This window comes from Lepisosteus platostomus, chromosome 7, assembly GCF_059453375.1.
Source record: "Lepisosteus platostomus isolate fLepPlt1 chromosome 7, fLepPlt1.hap1, whole genome shotgun sequence".
NCBI lineage: Eukaryota > Metazoa > Chordata > Actinopteri > Semionotiformes > Lepisosteidae > Lepisosteus > Lepisosteus platostomus.
In genome coordinates, this window is record NC_142617.1 from 4,404,082 (window position 1) to 4,424,541 (window position 20,460).

The 20,460-nt window shown below is 47.1% G+C and overlaps 2 protein-coding genes across 4 annotated transcripts; one reads left to right on the forward strand and one right to left on the reverse strand.

The window, feature by feature from the left end:
- Positions 1–1,799: 1,799 nt before the first annotated feature.
- acot9.1 (acyl-CoA thioesterase 9, tandem duplicate 1) lies at positions 1,800–13,780 on the forward strand. 2 transcript variants are annotated; one of them, XM_088638667.1, is made up of 16 exons: positions 1,801–1,941; positions 2,391–2,485; positions 3,825–3,851; positions 4,569–4,614; positions 6,048–6,218; positions 7,129–7,166; positions 7,564–7,647; positions 8,113–8,216; positions 8,925–8,998; positions 9,348–9,415; positions 10,185–10,296; positions 10,708–10,798; positions 11,277–11,362; positions 11,944–12,031; positions 12,359–12,509; positions 12,726–13,780. In XM_088638667.1, the coding sequence occupies exons 1-16, from the start codon at positions 1,919–1,921 to the stop codon at positions 12,791–12,793; spliced, it is 1,326 nt and encodes a 441-aa protein (XP_088494793.1). In that variant the 5' UTR covers positions 1,801–1,918; the 3' UTR covers positions 12,794–13,780. The 2 variants fall into 2 exon arrangements, with proteins under 2 accessions (XP_088494794.1, XP_088494793.1); XM_088638668.1 differs by lacking the exon at positions 3,825–3,851 and having other exon boundaries at positions 1,800–1,941.
- Positions 13,781–14,300: 520 nt separating this feature from the next.
- prdx4 (peroxiredoxin 4) lies at positions 14,301–19,954 on the reverse strand. 2 transcript variants are annotated; one of them, XM_088638681.1, is made up of 7 exons: positions 19,654–19,954; positions 18,140–18,257; positions 17,697–17,813; positions 16,741–16,863; positions 15,902–16,032; positions 15,040–15,074; positions 14,301–14,458 (listed from the first exon to the last, which is right to left on the reverse strand). In XM_088638681.1, the coding sequence occupies exons 1-7, from the start codon at positions 19,853–19,855 to the stop codon at positions 14,408–14,410; spliced, it is 777 nt and encodes a 258-aa protein (XP_088494807.1). In that variant the 5' UTR covers positions 19,856–19,954; the 3' UTR covers positions 14,301–14,407. The 2 variants fall into 2 exon arrangements, with proteins under 2 accessions (XP_088494807.1, XP_088494808.1); XM_088638682.1 differs by lacking the exon at positions 19,654–19,954 and adding an exon at positions 18,628–18,882.
- Between the last annotated feature and the right edge of the window lie 506 nt (positions 19,955–20,460).

Here is a 20,460-nt window from a genome sequence, read left to right on the forward strand (position 1 = left end):
TGACAAGAGTGGAATATGTACTTTTTTAAATCCCCTTTCCACCCCCTCCTTCTCCTCTTTTAATGACACCTGTTTCGAGGGGTGTTTGTGAATGCTATATGGCTCGTCACTTACCCTTCGGAGAGCCGGGCAGCTCCGCAGAAGGGCAAACGTTTTACCGCCCTGCGGGAATATACTTTTTTTTTTTTTTAAATTTGCCATTCGGATTTTTGGAGAAAACGGGGGGAAAAACGACGGTGTAAAAACATCGTTAAAGAAAACGTTTCCGATGTTTCCGGTCGTTGTGCTCGCGCAAAAGCGCACAGAAGGACGGCGGCTTGGAGCCCACCTGACGGATCAGGCCGACGAGTCCGGCTCGTCCCCTGTCAGGCGAGAGCTCCACATCTGCCACTGGCGCCCCAGCTCAAATGCCCCGTGATCTCCTTGAAACACAATGAAAAGAGCAATGGGTTCATTTCGAGAAAGAATGCAGAATAGCAGGGTCAACAAATGGATCTAGAGACGTACTATTAAGACATCAAAGTGCACAAGTAAATCGCCGTAGGAGTCCGCAAGGAGTTTGAGCCTTGACATACAACAGAAGCACAATTACCCCCCCTTTAACTTGAACCTCTGTTTTGCAAGATAACGCCTCATTTCACCCGAAAACAGTGCGGTTAGAAAATAATTCACAATGCATGCCTCATACAGTGATGTACTGTATACCCACTGAAATAGGAGAATTATGTAAAAATAAATGCATATTTTAATCAAAGGTGAAAGTGAAAGAACGCCTTTACATGTCAGGAAAAACTCCGCTCAAAAACGTGTCTTCACCTTTTTTCAATACAACAAATCAGGACATTATTGGAGGTGGTGAATTCGTGTACAAAAGGCACTGTCGGCGATCATCCCAGGTGCGGATCTCGATTCTGTCCCAATACTCGTTTTTACGGGCTGCTTCATCACCCCTTTCCCCGTCCTTTCTGTTGCTGTTTGTAGTGCAGTTCGCGCTGTCGAGAAGTTTTCTTTTTTTATTTATTTTTATTTTTTTTGCTCGCTCACATTCGTTCACGTCTCCCCCCGGTCTGTCGCAGAAGGGCTCGTGCACGCGCCTGTGTTTTTCTCGGCCCGGTCACCGCGAGGCAGCGCGCGCGCAGGTGCACTCGGCCGCGGTCCGGGGTCCGAGGTTTCCAGCGGGTCCAGAGCCCGGATGCGCTGATAACATCCGTGAACGTGCTGTATATCCATCCATTGGAGCTGCCTTGCACGGACCCCCTGTGCATTTTAGGATACAATGAAGAACAACGCTGCTCATTAATGCTGCTTCTTAAGTCATATTTCCATCTTATAAACTTTAAAGCAGGGTGCCGCATGAGACCATTTTGTTTTGTGAAGGTGATGTCTACCCGGTAGTACTAACACATTAATCATAAATGTTCTTCAATCATATTACATCTGGCAAAACATAACATAATGCCAAAGTCCTTACATTTAAAATTCACATTTAAATGCCGAAAGACAAACTTTCGTAAGTCTGTCTAAAACAGCTTTGTATGTACGGGTAACCGATAAACGTGTCAAGCGCTTGTTTTCCAGTCTTACAGAACACGCATGAATCATCTTTTTTATATCTGAACCTAGAGAGCGTTAGCTGAACGGGATAATTCCTAAAACCTTTAAATGGTATTTCCGGAACCTTGTTTATAAGGCAATATCTGTCAAGGGGTTTTTCCAAGCTTTTTGCAACTAAGAACTCGGTTTCAGTTTGACGCTTCAGAAGCAGCGCTTGTGTAAACTTTATAGGGCGGGTTTGCTGCAATCATGACGTAATAGGAAACGTCACGTCCACCCGGAACTATTAGTCCTGTCATTTTTAGCCATCTGTGCTGTGCGCGTTGGCGTGTTTCATAGATTATATTCTTACTGCTTCACAGAAATGTTACCTTACTTGTCCCTAAGGTAAGTCTGTTCATATTACATAGAGCATGTTTAAACGAATCACCCTTATCTCTTCTTCTCAAGTTTGTGAAGCTTCTGCACTGTGAACCAAACTCGATTTTATCATTGTTTAATAAACCATTACGGTAAATAACATTTTTTTTATCAACCGCCCTTTAAATACAGATTATTTCTAATAACGGGAGCGTAATAAGATTCTAATCTCCAGGTGTTTGGGGTGAAATAGTCCAACAGTGATTACATTGATAGGCGTGGTCTCAGAACCGAGCAGTCTCGTCCGCATGTTGTCTCAGAATTTGTCAAAGTGCAATGAAGTGCAGAATTTAAAAACCCTCATTAAGGAAAGGCCCTGTGTATTCGCACAGAGCGGTATTTATCTCCTCTCTGGTGTGTTTGGTGTGACATGCTGTTCAGGAAATGTCAGGAAACGCGATGTGCTTGTTCTTCAGGCTGCGGTTACTGAACGCTGCCTCCGCGGTGGCAGCCCGGGCTCTGTCCTCCGGCTCTGCGGGGTCACAGGGACGGTCTCCTGACATGGCAGAAGGTAAACTAAACAAGCGTTTGCTTGTCCCCATATCCACCTTCGGTTTCTGTCACATAGCAATATAGTCATAGTCATTTTGTGCATCACCTCTCATGCCAAAGAACCCCAAAACGGCTTATAATACATACAGCAGAGGATCCACTTCCTTTCTCACTAAAGTGTAGCCACCACCTGGGACACACAGTGGCCATTCTGCACCAGCAGCCCCACCTGGGAGTAACACAGTGGCCATTCTGCACCAGCAGCCCCACCTGGGAGACACACAGTGTTCATTCTGCACCAGCAGCCCCACCTGGGAGACACACAGTGGCCATTCTGCACCAGCAGCCCCACCTGGGAGACACACAGTGGCCATTCTGCACCAGCAGCCCCACCTGGGAGACGCACAGTGTTCGTTCTGCACCAGCAGCCCCACCTGGGAGACACACAGTGGCCATTCTGCACCAGCAGCACCACCTGGGAGACACACAGTGTTCATTCTGCACCAGCAGCCCCACCTGGGAGACATACAGTGGCCATTCTGCACCAGCAGCACCACCTGGGAGACACACAGTGGCCATTCTGCACCAGCAACCCCACCTGGGAGACACACAGTGATCATTCTGCACCAGCAGCCCCACCTGGGAGACAGACAGTGTTCGTTCTGCACCAGCAGCCCCAAAAGCACAGCAGATCTAGGGGAGGAGTGAGAAACCGCTTCACCAGTTGATTTAGGAAGCTGAATTTTAGGAAGGGTGTGTGTTTTAGAACTCAAGACAGGACTCTGGGGTTAACATCCTAAATGTGTTATATTAATGAAAGGACATTCCCATACAGATTTTCCAAGCCCATACAGTGTTTTTGGGAAGAAAAAAAATGTTTTTAAGACTGGCTGTGTGCTATCAATATTTCTTAGAAGGGATTCAGGTACCAAAATAAGATAGGGTTTCAGTACTGTACTATAGTGTTATGTGTGGTTCTGACTCGATGGAAAACTTGTGGAGTTGCATAGAATGTTGTTAAATTAAATGTCTGGTTTAGTTTTCCTCTTAGTTATTCTGCAGGGTTAAGGGTGTTTTACAAAGCATTGGACCGTATTAAAGTCAGTTGTCAAGTTAAGAAAAATTGACATTTTGAAGACTTGAGTATTCAGTAATTAAGGAGTTTTATTGAATGTTTGTGGGGCTACAGATTTGCCAGAAATTGAGTGCAGAAGATGAATAATCCCGAACACATACAACACCTGGGACCAGATGCTTCCCAGATAGTTTTAATCTCCACTTTTTACTGTCTGCAAACTGCATTGTTTTCAAGTTTGGTCCTCATTCCATGACTTAGCCTTGTTTTTGTGTTTCTGCAGGACATTCGCACTTGCTTGTGAACGATGGTGTGTTGGTAAAAACAGTAGCAAACCAGCATGTGTAACACAATCTAACACCTGCACGTACTGTAGGCCACGAGCTGGGCACTGACTTATTCTACCTAACGGACCCTGAACTGGAAAGGAATTTACAAGGAAGTTATTTGCAGATTGGAACTTAACCTTTCTGACAGTTGTTGTTTTGCCTTTGAGGCAATAGATGGATTTTAGAAAATGTGAGAAATTGAAGATGTGAATAATTGCACGGAATATGTCATTACCTTGTAAATTTCCTTACAGCCTGCAGCACAGGTCTTTTAAATTCTCAGTGAAAGCAAGTTCTTTCTACTGAGAGGTGGGTAAATAGCACTACAAGAGTGATCAGGGTGGACAGTGCTTGTTGCTTTGCTTTGCATGATTATATATGTATGCGCTTATATATACAGTATATAAGTATAAGGTGACTATATATACCTTTAACTGTTGCCTTTTGCATTTCCATGTTGTTTTAGTTTTTGTTGGTGTTCTACGCCTATAAATTCACGTAGTGAAATACGTAATCTCCCAGCAGTTCTCTGCTGCTACGCATGATTGTGTTCATTTAAATGGAAAAATAAAGTAATTTGTTTTCGTTTTATCTCTACCCCCTTATGTTAAATTATTTAAGAAGGAAAATGATGTGGAATGTATGATTGAATGTGGATTTGCAACAGTTCATGTAAATGAATTATTTTTTTTTATCAGTTAGGAATAGACTGAGGCAGATAGTGGGAGCTTCAACTAACTGGAGGTATAGTATTTAATTCTTCATTGTGGGTCATTTTTAATGATATGTTTAATTCCAACTTGTTTGAATAAGAAGCTTGGCTAAGCTTTGGGTGTAAGTGTGCCATTTATGTGATTAATTTTGACCTCCCAGAGACACTTTTTCATTCTTGTTTAAATACACTTTTCTGTCAGTCTCTAGATTAAGGTCGAATGTGGGTGCCTTCAGAAATAAAAACTCTTTTCTGCAGTTTAGGATGAATCGGGCAGGCAGGTGGCTGTCAAGGGCGATTCCTCAGTGATTGTTGTTTCAGTAAAACCTGCTGGGAAACTTTGATTTGCTAGATATTGCTCCAGTGTGTAGTGTCTCCAGTCAACTTTGGTGCTGGAGCATTTTAAAATATAGAAGTTAGATGTGTCATGTTTCTTGGAAATACTTCTTGGATTTCTCCTTGAACAAATTATTTAAAAAATGTTTTACTCGAACATGTAACACTTGTGTGTGTCATTAGATGCTGCCCTCTAGTGTTTTACCTATGAAGACTCCAAGACCTGAAAGACTTGGTAGCTTGTCTAGGTACTAATTATGATAATAATGTTTCTTTATTAGCCCTATACAATTTCTTGCATTAGGAATTCGTCTTTTCGCATACCCCAGCTTTTCTCCATGGAGACACAGACACACAGACAGGGAGAGAAGCTGGGGGTCAGAGCGCAGGGTCAGCCATTATACGGCGCCCCTGGAGCAGTTAGGGTTACTAACTTGCATGCCTCCCACAATACTCCCTGCTTTGGAAGGCTCATGCTTTTTACACATACGAGAATGAGGAATAATTATTGCATTTACTTCAGTGCTTTACCCACCTCAGGCCCCGAAGCACAGCCCTCTTCTTGCTCAGGGGCCCAACGGAGTAGGATTCCTCTGCCGGCCGCGGGATTTGAACCGGCAACCTTCCAGCCACAGGCGCAGATCCTTAGCCACAGAGCCACCGCTCCACCCTGATTACACTCAGCTGGTGTTGCTTTAGGTTCGAGCAGGGAACTGTGGCAGCCTGGCTGCAGAGGAACAAGTAAAGGTTAATTCCACACTGAAAAGAAGAAAAGAGAAACAGGCCATGCTTCAGGTCTGAGGGAGAGAGAGAGGAGTGAGCAGGGATGTCAGGCACAGGAGAACGGAGGACAGAGCTGGTAAGAATGTGCACACAGGTGTGAAAGCCTGAAATCACAATTTTCACACATCTTTCCCCAGATCGCCCTTCGTTTGGACACCTCTCACCTGTGTGTCCATTCTCACCTGCTCTGTCCTCTCCTGTGACTTATTTCCCTGCCACCTTCCTCACTCTCCCTCACACCGGGAGGAGGCTCTACAGCTGGAACGTGTTTCTTCTTGCTGCTGTCGCATGTGGAACTAACCCTTCCTTCTTCCTGGTGCTGCTGCTGGGCTCGGTCTCTGTGCAGCGACCACCAGCAGGCCCTGCGGGAGCGCGCCTCCCTGACCTCCCAGCTGGCCACGCGCCAGGAAGACCTGCCCGCTCGCAAGATGAAGGACAGTTACATCGAGGTCCACCTGCCCCTGGGCAGCCAGCCGGAGCTGCGTGAGAAGTACCTCAACGTCCACAACAGCGTTAGGTAAGTGACCAACCAGCTGGCCTCACACATGTACTGATTCATGTGAAATGGTTCTTACACGTGATGATGCCTTTGAGGTGGCCTTTGAGTGAATTGATCTCCCAGCTTTCGAGTAGAGAAACCAAGCTTGTCAATGGTCCAGTCGAGCAGCCAGATCAATCAAGTGAAGAGCTCAGCTGGGTTCTGAACCAGCAAGGGGGTGGTCATACGGGACCAGGTCAGTGAACCCCTGCCCAAAATCTGGAGCAAGCAGATCTGAGGTCTCTTGGCTCTGATCTAATACTTGCATGCCTCCCACAATACTCCCTGCTTTGGAAGGCTCGTGCTGTTTACACATACGAGAATGAGGAATAATTATTGCATTTACTTCAGTGCTTTACCCACCTCAGGCCCCGAAGCACAGCCCTCTTCTGTGTGACTGACAGCAGCCCCACTGCACTGAAGTGTGAAGCTGCTACACCAGTCGAATCAAGGGGAAGCTTTAGGGAGGCCAGACAACAGGATTAACTCTCCTACTCAGTAGTGATCAAATAGCCAGGATCTCACGAGAGGATGACACCTCCTCCAGCACAGTGTTACCGGTAACCATTCAGGTGCACTGGATCAGAAATGGTTTTCCCTGGAGGTCTGACCAGTGCTGTCCAGGCTCTGCCTTGCTGAGCTACAGGCTGTTAACTGCTGTCGGTCAGACTAGCCTGGTGCGTTTCGAGACTCTGCTTCCCGGTCCGTGGTTCTGGGGCCGGAGGCAGTTTCAGGCCCAGCTTGTGCAGAGTGAGGAGAGAGGGAGAGTTCTGGAGAGAAGGGGGTTCAGTTTGCCACAGCTGTGCTGTGTGAACTCTGGCTTCACAAGTCTTGTGAGAGTGCAAGTCTGGGGAAAGAGCAGTTTGATATTAATTCAATGTTTCAACAGGTTCGGACGAATCCTTGAAGATCTTGACAGTTTAGCAGGTATGTATTTTGTGTGTTTGCAGGTTTTATTTTTGACTTCTTAATCAGCTGTAACTATGAATTGAATGAGTCAGTTATCTAGAAGTATTTTTTTCTACTTTCACAAAAAAAATATAATTTACTATAGAATAACTCCATTGCCAATGTTTCCTATGGCAAAAGAGCATTTTGGGGTTGAAGATGTTAAAGCAATTTTTGTAATGACAGAAATAAACTAAACGCTACAATTAAAGTGATCTCCAGAACTGTTGCACTACATGGATAACGTACTTAATTCTCTAGTTCACCCAGTAATAGTCTACAAATTAATTGCCTATTCACTTAAACTGTTTGGATTTTTTTCAAATATTCAATGAAGTAAAATGTGTGTTACTGTAAGTGTCTTTGTTCCTCCTAGTTCTTATCTGCTACTCCCACACTAAAAGGGATACACCTCAGAGATCTCCGCTGTCCATAGTCACTGCACTGGTGGACAAAATCGGTAGGTGTTTTTGTACTCGAGTTTGTCCAGCCTTTGTTACTGTGCTGTAGTGGCGGATGTTCAGGCATCAGCTCATCCTACACAGTCCTTTGTAATTGCACCTCAAGTTGCATGTGTTAGAAAGTGTGTCTGGGGAAACTCGAGTCAAAGGTCTTTCTCTATAAAACACATCTTGTTGTTCTGCGGTTTCAGCAGTGACTGGGCTGAACTAAAACAGAGCGGGCAGCAGCTGGTTCGCTTGCTCGTACTCATTTCACGTTGTTGAAGTACAGTTGCAGCTCTGGGGCCCTGGTGCTGGGTTTTTGGTCTGTTCTTTCAAAGGTTGGTGTACTGTATGCGTTCCGAATCTTGTCCTGTGAAAGGCTTCAAGATGGAAGTACTCCAGAACTTACTTTTTTTTTCGGTTCGTCTGACATTTCAGTGACAGACCGTGCTCCTTTAAAGCAGAGTACTGTGGTTTTGCAGATATGAGGAAAAACATCATCTACCCAGACTGCGACATTAAGTTTACAGGCCATGTGACCTGGGTGGGCAAGACCTCGATAGAGGCCAAGATGCACATGTCTCAGGTAGGGAGAGAATTGCAGTCTTCTGAAGTCTACTGTCTTTCTCATTACACTTGTGTGCATGCAGTTTAGTTTGAAAAGTAGAAACATAATGTACATTTTAATAATAGTAAATACTGTACATACAGTATGTACACAGTGCTAAATTTTAATCTGTTGAAATAATTGCTAAAAGGACATGTTCAGCATTTAGTAGTATTATAAATCTCTTCCTCCGAATGTGACACACTAATTGGGCTTGCTCTTTAGGTGAATTGTGAAGTAAAAATTGTCAACTGCATCATTCATGCAGTGCTGTGAGAAACCTTTGAGCATCTTACACACAATCAAGAGTTACAGCATCTGCATACTATGAGCAGCAACAATAATAATCTCATTGTGTTTCTGGATTAAGAAGGAAAAACACTGATCTGAAAAGCGCAGAATGTGTAAGAATGTTTCGTTGCAGTGTATACTGTAGGTCCTCCAATGTTACCACTTACCATTGATGACATACTGGGTTTATTTTCAGAATGTTTTTTTTTTCTGGGGTAAAAACTGTTTTCTGAAATGAGCTATACAATGTTAGGCTGTAAACGTACCGGGAGATAATGGAAAGGCAAAATAAATATTTTCACTTCATCACGCTTAAGAAAAATGAGCCAAGTTTCACTTTGCTGAAACTAAAACATAGCTGAAAGATTTTTCATGTCATGTGGACTCTTTCCTCAGTACCATGATGGTGCCTACAGTCCAGTTTTGGATGCGACTTTTGTCATGGTTGCCCGGGACCCAGAGAACAAGAGGTGAGTTAATCTTGGGTGCAGAACGGCCATCTGACTGCGTGTCAAAGCGGGAAGAAAAGATGAACTGCTTGATTCCCCTGCTTGTATTATAGATGCACAATCCCTCTGTAAGTATAAAGATTGCTGTGCCTCGGAGCTTTGCACATCCTGAACGGGCTTCATCAGCTTTCTCGGGAGCCCTGTGACTGCAGCAGTTGCCCGTTTCGTGCCAGCGGCCAGATTCTCACCCCACGAGAGTGGTGCGCCGCCCACGTGTCTGACAGTCCGCGGTCGCCACGAGCTTCGCAGAGCTGTGTCCGGACGTGACGCGGACAGTCCTCTGTATTAACTGTCGGCGTTCGTTTGCTAGGGCTGCGTTTGTCAACCCGCTGCAGCCCGACGGCCCAGAGGAGGAGAAGCTCTTCCAGCAAGGAGAGAGTAAGGAACCCACGCGCGCCTCTCCGCATTCTCTTCCCCACTCGCCGCCATGCCTGCTCACCTCTATTTAGGATGAGCTGTATTTCAGGACACTGTCCCTCACGTATTGCAGTGCATCGTGGTACCCAGTCATCCCTTTTCTAACTGCTTCATCCAGTTCAGGGTCTCGGGGAGCCAGAGCCTGGTCCGTCAAGCAACGGGCACGGGGCAGGGAACACCCTGGACACGCTGGCAGTCCATCACAGGGCACACACAGACACGGACAACAACACACACACTCACACTGGGGCCGGTTAGCGCCCGCACAGGTAGCATCCCAGGTCCAGAATCGAACCCAGGGCCCCAGTGCTAACTGCTGTGCCACTGTGCTGCCGCATTATATTATCGGTCCACCCGAAAATGAAAATGTAAAATGAACGTATAAAACATTGATTACTACTGGGGCGGTGTGGTGGCTCTGTGGCTAAAGATCTGTGCCTGTGGCTGGAAGGTTGCCAGTTCAAATCCTGCAGCCGGCAGAGGAATCCTACTCCGTTGGGCCCCTGAGTAAGGCCCTTAACCCTAACTGCTCCAGGGGCACTGTACAATGGCTGACCCTGCGCTCTGACCCCCAGCTTCTCTCTCTCTGTCTGTGTGTCTCATGGAGAGCAAGCTGGGGTATGAGAAAAGACGAATCCCTAATGGAAGAGATTGTACGTGGCTAATAAAGTGATCTTATCCTCTTATCTTTAAGAGGCCGTATGTGTATCTTTCTCACGCTCCCCCACAGTTAATAAGGCGAGGAGGGTGGAGCTGAGCACAGCCTCGCTGCTGAAGGTGGCCCCGACAGCCGAGGAGCGGAAGATCGTGCACAGCATGTTCCTGAACACCCTGGACCCCAAGTCAGTCTGACGGCGCTCCGCTCTCACCTGAGAGGGGACCCTGCTGTCCCGCTGCGTGGCGAGCCCTTACGATCTCATTTCTTCCATCCCCCTCGAGCCTTCTCACACGGGCGTGAACTTGCACTTATCAATGTCGCCTCCTCGAGGGCCCCGAGCCGAATTCGCTCCCTGTCTGTGACCTGGAGCTCCAGGGGGCCTCCCCCACTTCTGTAGGAGGCATCCTTCTTTCGCTAGTGCAGTGTTGTAAAAGCCTGAGCTAGTTTAAATAGCCTTGCAAGACTGCACCCGTGTGTAGGTCGAGGCAAACAGCAGAAGAGCAGTAGGCGAGTCATGGGTTCAGACTCCTGGGTCGGGTGCGCAGGGCGTTATTCATTCAGCCTCGCTGTTAAGCCCCCCCCTCTTGGGTTGCAGGACGGTCAGCTTCCGCAGTCGCGTTCTGCCTGCCAACTCCGTGTGGATGGAGGACGGCAAGCTGAAGGGGCTGGAGATCTGCCACCCGCAGGTATGCCGGGCCGGGAGCCGGAGCAGCTGCGTCCCTCTCGGGTCCGATGAGCAGAATGTCCACAGTTCAGACCCGGGACAAGATGGAGTTTGCGTTTGCAACGTTTGAAATGCGCTCCATCCTCTGGGTCTGTGCCCACGCTCACTTATTGAGCATGTGGGAGTATTGCATGGCCTTTGCAAGATTTGACATTTTTCTTGCCTCGGCTTTAAACCGTAGTATAAAGACCGTGAGGTAAAAAAAAGAGCAGGTGTTAAAACTGTCTGCTGTTCCTGACTCCAGATGACCACTCAAAGCAGTGCTAAGTCATAGGAAAACGATGGTTCCCGCTGCTGTAGCTTGACTTGATGACTTTTAGAAAGCAGGAGGCCAAGAGTTGAGGAAATCCCACTGTAACCCTGCACCAGACCTGAGCTTTCACCGCTGTGATGTGCAGTTGAAGCTGAGCGATGTGTGTGTCTGTTTTTCTCCTTCAAAGGAGCGCAACATTTTCAACAGGATATTCGGGGGTTTCCTCATGAGAAAGGCCTATGAACTCGGCTGGGCCAACGCCTGCTCCTACGGGTGAGAGTGCAGAGTGCACGATGTCTCAGATTTCTGTTCTGGAGTCTGCCGGCTTCAGTGTTTGTTTTTTAAAAGTGATTTATAACGTTAATAGTTTGGTTTTCTGTGTGTGATGAAGTTAGAAACAGTGAATTTGTTTGGACTTTCGGAACACACGAGTGTTAAATACCTGATACAGAATGTCCCATTTATATCCGACACATTCATGTGTGTAATAAAACAAAGGTTATTAATGGAAACTACAGTTTTATTAAATTATGTTGATGCAAATGTTTTGCCTTACTACACTCTGGATACATTACAGATCTGCTTCTTTTAAATTACATGGGTAAATGATGTGGATTACAGTTGATGTTGATCCCAATCCGTCTTTAACAATTCAAGAATGTGTTATCACATTTATCAAAAGTAGAAGAACACACATTTGTTTGCTTTGCAAAATCTGTATTTTCCTGTTTCTGACCTTCCTTAGACCTGTTAAATATCAATGTGTCCGATACGAATGGGACAGCTTGTATGTGTGCTCTGCTGAAATGTGGGTGTGCCTGTATGTGAGATTGCCTCTGGGTGTGTCCCTGCAGGGGGTCCCGGCCGCACCTGGTGGCTGTGGATGATATCCTGTTCCAGAAGCCTGTGGAACTCGGGTCCCTGCTGCTCCTATCCTCCCAGGTGAGCTCAGGTGTACGAGGTGAACCCCACCAGGTGAGGCTCAGGTGTACGAGGTGAACCCCACCTGGATGTTGTACTAAGAGAGTCTACCTGTTTCTTAGAAAAAGGCATGCGTATTGTGTCAACCTGGATGCTTTCATAGCACATGCAGGGCACTGACAGCTTGTCTTGTTGGCTGCAGTTCTTCATTTGAGAGGACTAGATAATTTTTCTTTTCTAATGTTTTGTAGGGAATTACTCAGTGGTTTGTCAATGAAAGGTTTTTGGAGCACGTGCAATGCATTGCATCTACCTGCCCGATGTATTTTCTTGACGTGTTCTTGCCAGGTATGCTACACAGAGGAAAAGTACATCCAGGTCAGAGTTCACACAGAAGTTTTTGACGCTTTGACCCGGCAGCACAACACTACCAATGTCTTCCACTTCACGTTCTGCTCACAGGAGGAGGTCCCACAGGTCTTCCCTAAGACCTACGGAGGTCAGGGTTCACTTTGTTCATTTCCGCGTTTGTTTTAATTCCACTAGCCTGTCCCAGAACCCACTTTAACGAATGCTTACAGTACATACTGTCACAGAAAATCTCAGACTTTAAGTGTCATTCTAACTGAGCTCCTGAATGAAGGCCACAGGGCCTGCTAAGGAAAGCTGGTGTAGCTGCAGGGGTGAGTAATTCTGATGTGCTTGTTGCTGCCAGAGTCCATGCTGTACTTGGATGGGAAGAGGCACTTCGATGTGACCATGAAGGGAGTTACAATTGCCTAGATGAACGCCAGACGGACAAGAGGATCCCACCACACTCCCAGCTCTTTCCAGACTGGAGAGCTGCAAGATGGGGGGGTGACTCCGAGTGCTACATCAAGGTATTCAAAGGAACATTAAAACAGGTTGTACCCCGGGTGGAGAAGGATGACATCACCCTGAGTCTCCACCAGGGAAAGAATGGAACTTCGTCTGGGACAACGTTGCCTTCGTCTCCGGTCAACCGCGTGGGCTTTATACTACAAGACTAATGCAATTCACAGAAGACACAGGAGTACCTGAGTGCTGCTCGGAGGATCCGCCCCATGTGCTGTCCACCCGCTCGCTATTCTGTTCTCAGCTTTGCCTATATTTATGCATGATGCCACTACTGCCCATAGAGTGACTAAGTGCTATATTCCAGAAACTTTAGGGTTGGGAAGATTGGTATGGTTTCCCGATAAGTCTGTAGCCTCGAGATTAAATACAACGAAATACATGACCACCTCTAATCTGAGATCATGAGATACAATAATCCATCATGCCAGAAACTTTGATATATAAAGTTCTGGCCAAGACAGGATCTCATATCCTCAGACAGGGGACTTGTTACACTCCTTCAGGTTCGTCCCACGTTACGCTGCAGGAAACCAGCTCTGAATTATACTGGTCAACATGTGGCAGGCAAAGGGTTTCCAGCCTTATAAAGAGATTGATATAAGTGCTCAATTTTAAGATTTTTGCTGAATGTACCACACGGCTCTCATATGGTATGCTTTAAAAAAAAAAGTTTTTCCTTTTTCCTGTTCTTTAGCGATGACAAAACTAGACTTGTATTCTATTTGGTATATTTGAAAACGATTTAGTTTACCTGTATAACAAGAGGCAAGACGTCCTTGGTGTCTGCATGTACAACATGGACAGACTTCCTCTCTGTGTAAGTGGATCAGGTGTGAGCTTTACAGTTCTTTGTAATCCCCAATGAAAAATAAAAACTTTTTATAAAAAAAAGGGACATTTTGCTTTAATGCGGCATAGTCAGAAAGTCAACCCAGGTAAATCCATTTTATGCACTATTGTGCAGCAATTTTAGAACTCAAAGAATATTTTTTTTACAAAATGCCTATTTTTACTTAAACAACTTATTTATAATGAAATATAAAGGCGTTGCTTCATGTAAAGGCAAAAAGTGTGTGCAGAACCATTTTTCTTATTTGAAACAACCTCATTTGCCAATATATTAGATGATGTGAATTATTAACCTACCTTTCTATTAAAAACATACTTCAGGTTAACCCTTATCCTTACTAGCAGGAGTGAAGGATAGATTAACAATTTATAACTAATAAATCTGCCAATGAGCTAGTTTCATGCAGAGGAAGGCAACCATCATGTCTGCCTCTCGACAGTGATTAACCAGGTCTTTTTGCCGTTTGAAGGCCATGATTATTTCAGCTTTATGTAGTAACATTTCCTTTTCTGTGGAAAAACGGCGCTCTTCTACAATATGAAATACTAGACGCAGACAGGATTAACAAAGTCAAGGTTTTATTTGGTCAGTCAATCGTAAGAATTCAGATCTTTGCGGATGCTATATCAGTGTGGGCTGATGTGACAAACTGGGGGCGTTGAGTTTGTTTAGTTCAGCTTATCGAAATACTTCAGTTTCCCTGAAGGATCTGGAATTATCTGTTAGAGAGAGAGAGAGCGAGAGAGAAGTGCGTCAGGATTGACCTTCAATTCCACCCATGCATCTTAAGAACAGGGAAAAAACGCCTGTCAACGCAACATCCTAAAACACAAATGCAGGTCAAATTCCACTCCCCCCCCCCCCCCCCCCCAGTGGGTAAAACACCATAGGCAGCTGGAGGAAGAGCACCAGGTTTCGTGCAGGTGGACTGTTTCAGTGGGACGTTACTCACGGCTCTTGCTTTGGCCACCAAGTGTTTCTAATCTCCTCTGGATTGATCCGATTGGACCAAAACAGCGGGAAAGGAGACGAGCGACACCTTACGGTTTACGATTTCCACCGCTTGTCAGGTACCTCCAGCATGCCTCCCAGCCTGCCTGCACCCCTTCAGGTCTCTATCACAGCTGGAGCCTTGTGCATTATAATATTCCGGCTAATTCATCATAGAGTTGCCCCCCCCACCTCCCCCTCAACAATTGGGCCTCTACAGGCTACTAGGCTGCCCTGATTCAGACACTGCTAGTACCTCTCCCAGCCTTAGCAAACCGAGGCCTGAAAGTTAAAGGATGTCTTTACTTACTGTTTCGCTGCCAGGCTTCCAGCCAGCTGGACACACTGAAACAACAGCGTTGAAGGGTCACTGAGATTATGAGAGGCTCAGAGCGCGGGCTCACATGGCTCGAACAGTCAGACGGGTTAGGAAGAGACCAGGCACTCGAACCTTTCATCAACACAGCACCATCTTCCCATGTTGTTTTGTTGCATGAACCCAGATCTGTTGCCTCACAGAGGCAGCCACTCCACCCATGCATCGAGAGGGTAACAATATGCTAAAAAAAGAAAGCTTACTCCTTGATATCAAAACCGTTTTTCCCCAACGCAACAGAAATCACATTTACTTCCTCCATTTCAGCTGAACGGTTGCATCAAGTGCAGAAATAACAGCACTGCAGTTTAAATTTAAACATACTGCAAGAGACCCTGCTCTTGGCTTTGTGGTCTCAGGGACCTGCACATGCAGAAACCCCAGGATGGACATCAAATTAAGTGTATGAGACTTAATGCAATTGTTTCTTCAGCTCTTAAAACAAAAGAATGCTAAACAACAACAACAACTACATCTGGTACCATGGATGCCCTTTATGTCAAGCACTGTCTTGCATCGGTAATAGTTTTGTATTTTTACACTCATCATCCAGGTGGATGCTGCACATTGGTGGTGGTGGAGGGGAGTCCCCATTACCTGTAAAGCGCTTTGAGTGGAGTGTCCAGAAAAGCGCTATATAAGTATAAGCAATTATTAATTATAATCATAATGTAGTCAATAGCAACACTGGGTGTCATTTATCAGTTAGATGCCCTTTGGCGACCTCTAGTGGACCGCTGTAATTGCGGTCACTTTTTAGTCCAGCCTGCCTCATCTACCTTGAAATGACCCTTACCTTCCCCGTGCTTGTCTGTGTACTGGAAGGCCTGAACCAAGCGCAGAGTCTCATCGACAGAGCGGCCCACAGGTAAGTCGTTCATCGTGATCTGACGCAGAATCCCTTTGTCATCGATAATGAACAGGCCTCTGAGGAAAGAGGGCAGGAAGGGAATGACACACACAGTCGGGGCTGGTAGCCAACATGCATTGCTTTTAAACGGAGAATTAAATACGCCAGTCAAAGGACGACAGGGAACTCGCCCTCTGCTGAGGGCTCAGATGTTGTTATACTACAGTTGTTAAAATTTAACAGAATGAATGGTTCAGGTAGGGAGCTGTGTCCACATGTGTAGGCTGCAAAGGAACAAGTAAAGGTTTATTCCCTGCTGAAAGGAGAAGAAAGGAAACACATCAACCCAAGTCAACCTGAAGAAGGCTCCACAGGTGAAATGTTTTTTTTTCCTTCTCTTTTCAGGATGGAATAAACCTTTACTTGTTCCTTTGCAGAATGAATGGTTTTTGCCCTAGGAATAAAAAGTCAGCTTTTTTGTCCAAAAACAATCGGATATGCAAAAGAGATATGTTTTTGTGCTTTAAAAAAAACCCCAACATAGACCAGGTTTCCAAATGGAGAGTTATCCGTGAAGGAAGCTCCTGTCCTGATTATCCGACTGTGATTTTGAAATTTTTCCCACTGGAGATGCAACAGAGAGAAGGCGAACATGCATGAGGTCGAGAGCGGAAGACCGCCAGGACGTGCGGATTCATGCCGCGGATCAGTTCACCGACAGTCCGCGGGCGCTGGAACGGACGCCTGCGGGCGTGGGTGCCCTGGTGACGGCGCGGCGACCCCACCTCAGCGTGTGGCCCTGGTCCTCCAGGAAGACGCCGTAATCCTTGGCGATCTGGTGGTTGAGGTCCGACAGCAGCGGGATCTTCATCGGGCCCAGTCCGCCCTGTTTCCGGGGGGTGTTGATCCTGCACAGACAACAGAGCCGGTCCAGTGAGGTGCCGGAGAAAACCCAGAACTTCCCAGGAGCTAATTAATCCAAGGATCTCGTCCAGCTATTTCTTGAAAGAAATCAGCCGTGTTGTTGAACCCGATAGCCTGTGCAGCTTGTTCCACACTCCCACCACCCTCTGGGTAAAGCAACTCCTGCTCTGCGGTTTAAATGCACGGCTATATAGTTCTCACTTGTGCCCTCTGGCTCACGTTTCACTTTCCATTCTGAAGAAATCTGCTGGGCAAGACTTCGTCAGCGCCCTCCTGGATTTCAAATACCTGTACGGGTTCATCTTGCAGACTGAAAAGACTCAGTTCCATCCGCCTGTCAGTGCAGGACATTCCCTTAAGCCCTACAATGTATGTGGTTGCTCCTCTCTGGGCCGATTCGTGAGCAACAATCTCTTTTCTAGGACATGGTGACCTAATCGTACACAATATTCTAAACGATGTCTTCACTGGTGTATTAATTTTAACACACGCTTTCCTCTCCCCTCACTGCTCTTGACAGGGGATACAGGAGGGATATGCTGCTGCCCCAAGCATCTTCATACCACTCTACCTGGTCTTAGTGTTGCTTAAGATGCTTAAGAAGTCAGAAATTTCAGGTTAAGGTGTATCGAAGTGTAACCGGCTATTTGTGTGAGTGTGTGTGTGGTGGCAGGATCTGAAAAGTCATTAAGCAAACAGTGCAAATACATAACCAAGGCCTCAACCGGCAAGAAGACACACAAGCGTCGGTCACGAGGAATGGATGTGCGGCCTGGAATCAGCAGGGTGTGAGGGCGGGGCAGGGCAGGGCTCTCACCAGGCCAGGTGCGTGAACTGCGAGTCCACAGAGCAGGCCACCACCTCCGCGTTGATGTCGCGGAACTCCTGTATCCTGTCGCTGAACGCAATGATCTCCGTCGGGCAGACGAAGGTGCTGCGGCACACAGAGGAGAAATACAGCTCATTACTCACGAGCGCGCGCCCAAGCTGAACCAGCGATCTGGGGCGAGTGTGTAATACTTCCCAAACATGTGGGCAGTTCTGCGTGGAGGTGGGCTGGGGGAAGCCGTTTATACTGGCATTTGTTTTGTCTCGACAGCTTTCCCCAAAGAAAGAAAGAAATAGATGCAACAGCCCAAGAAAATCCAAATTAAAAATGCACCTAAACTCCCCACACGGTGGTGCCCCTGTAAACTGCAGAGGAACCTCTTGCAGGACGAGGAAGTAGATCCGTTTGAGCGGATACAGGCCGACACTCACAAGTCCAAGGGGTAGAAGAAGAAGATGAGGTATTTTCCTCTGTAGTCGGACAGCTTCAGCTCCTTGAACTCGCCCTTGATGACGGCTGTGCCCTCCCAGTCTGGGGCTGGCTTGGAGACTGTACACACACACAGACACACAGAGAGAGAGAGATCAGGACTGGACACAGGGCCGACCACAGCTTCTTCAAGACCACTCCTGCACCCAGGTCCGGTCTGCCTGGCTCTCCGTTACCCAACTCCGACAGCTGCTGGGTGAGCTGGTCCGAACCGGAACGAGCTTCAGCCGCTGACCGACGGCCAGGACCAGCCTCTGGCAGAGACCCGCGGCCCAAAAGGACACAGCTACTGAAATATCCCTCCTGCTTCTTAACCTTTTCTGGCAGCACAGCGGATTCCTTTCAGTCGGTATCGTGAACCAGGGCTGTACCTGCCAGCGCAATAAGATCAGCCACAAGACATCGCACCAGGCTTGGGAAACCACCTTACCATCCCAGGACCTAGGTCTCCAGTCGCGATGTCGAAAGACCCCAAGTGCAGCCGAAACCATCAGACTCTCCGAACCGGATCTGCGCACTAAATGAAACTTGCGGAGAGAGCTGGCGGGGGTAATGATCATGCTCTATCTCCACATTTACTCCACGCGGCTCCCACGATCTCTATATCTAGAAATATAGCCCTAGCTAGTATTGCAGCCAAATATAAGCAGACCCTACAACCTTCCAGGAGAGGGAATGCAAAAAGGATTAACCGACAAATATCGTATTGCCCTCGGCCTCGCACGGGCACTGCCTCTTTAAACCGATTCCCCGGCCTTTGGCATCGTCGCTCTTTTTGTGGAAATGGCTTCGGGCCGAGTTTTAACGTGACGTGTCCCAGAGTTACTCTATCGGGTGAACCCGGGAGGTGCTGGTGCTGAACAGCACCGAGGTCTATCGTGAAGTTCATTAGCGTTTTGGCGGCTCCTTTCAAAAACGCGTGAGAGCAGCGATCCGACCCGATCTACAGTAATTCTGTGTTCACAAAGCATCGCTGAGACGACATATGGAAACTGATGAAAAGCGAGAGAAGTTTACCTGTTTTTTTTTCCTTCCCTCAATAGTTTTTGCGGTCGAACTGGCCTTAACACTGACCCTAAACTTCCTAAGAGCCCCCACCGAACAGCGCGGCACCTGCAATTAGCTTGTACTATCCGACACATTACACCCCAGTTCAGGTGCATGGAATAAGCAAGATAAAAAAAATAAATGCACCAAAAATGTAAATTAAAACAATCCGTTACACGAAATACAGGCATGACTTGGGGTTAACGCGGTGCTACCGGGCTGTATAAAAGCCATCCGCTGCTGCAGGGACACCTCCGTGTCCGGCCTGTTTCACGCCGCGTTTGCATAGCGACAGCTGTTGGGCGTTTTAAATCACAATACGATGCACAGAGCATGCTTTTCTCGCTCGCCAAGCGCTAACAGGGGCGCACCCAGTACATACAGAGGGGAGAAAAGTGCATCAACTCACTCTTAGCCTTGCTGAGGTGCAGGGAGTGATCCGACACGGGCACCCGGGAAGCCTCCCCGGGGTACACATGCCCCCCAGCGTAATTATAGCACTCCTGCTCCTTCCTCTCTTGCGCGCCGGCTACGAGCTGCAGAAGAAAGGAAACTGCAAAAACAAGGCTGAAAAAGCCCGATGGAATCTTCCTGTAATGTCTTCCGTCCATTTCCTTGCCCCGCACTCGGCACGTCCCAACTCCTACAAAACTACCAGCAACTACAGCCCCGGTTAATACGCGACTACAGCTGCGCCGAGCTGGCGCTGCGGGGGCGCGCACGGCGCGGGGGTGAGGGGGCGCGCAACCTTAAAGATGAAGCGCGCACGCCTGGTCCCAGCTGTCAAAACAAGACGGTTTTATATGACCCAGCAGGAGGGATCGCACAGTGAAAGCGACACGAACGTCGGGCGCGTTAAAAGCGCATCGGATTGTGTGCACCCGCCTTGGGGGGTTAAAAGAATAAAATCGCAAATTGCGCCAAATTGGCTAGCTCCGTTTTGCCTAATTATGTAATGAAACCATCGAAAATCTACCAGTTTCCTACGTTGTAAATACAAACATGCCTGACTTGCTTATAATAATAATAATAATAATAATAATAATTGCTTACACTTATATAGCGCTTTTCTGGACACTCCACTCAAAGCGCTTTACAGGTAATGGGGACTCCCCTCCACCACCACCAGTGTGCAGCCCCACCTGGATGATGCGACGGCAGCCATAGTGCGCCAGAACGCTCACCGCACACCAGCTCTCAGTGGGGAGGAGAGCAG

Coding starts and splice junctions, on each gene's coding strand:
- acot9.1 (XM_088638667.1), top strand. CDS start 1,919: ATGTTACCTTACTTGTCCCTAAG. Junction 3,852..4,568: donor GCACTTGCTTGTGAACGATG/GTGTGTTGGTAA, acceptor TTTTTTTATCAG/TTAGGAATAGACTGAGGCAG. Junction 4,615..6,047: donor GGAGCTTCAACTAACTGGAG/GTATAGTATTTA, acceptor GTCTCTGTGCAG/CGACCACCAGCAGGCCCTGC.
- prdx4 (XM_088638681.1), bottom strand. CDS start 19,855: ATGGACGGAAGACATTACAGGAAGATTCCATCGGGCTTTTTCAGCCTT. Junction 18,258..19,653: donor GCACCTCAGCAAGGCTAAGA/GTGAGTTGATGC, acceptor GTGTGTGTACAG/TCTCCAAGCCAGCCCCAGAC. Junction 16,864..17,696: donor CAGTTCACGCACCTGGCCTG/GTGAGAGCCCTG, acceptor TTGTCTGTGCAG/GATCAACACCCCCCGGAAAC.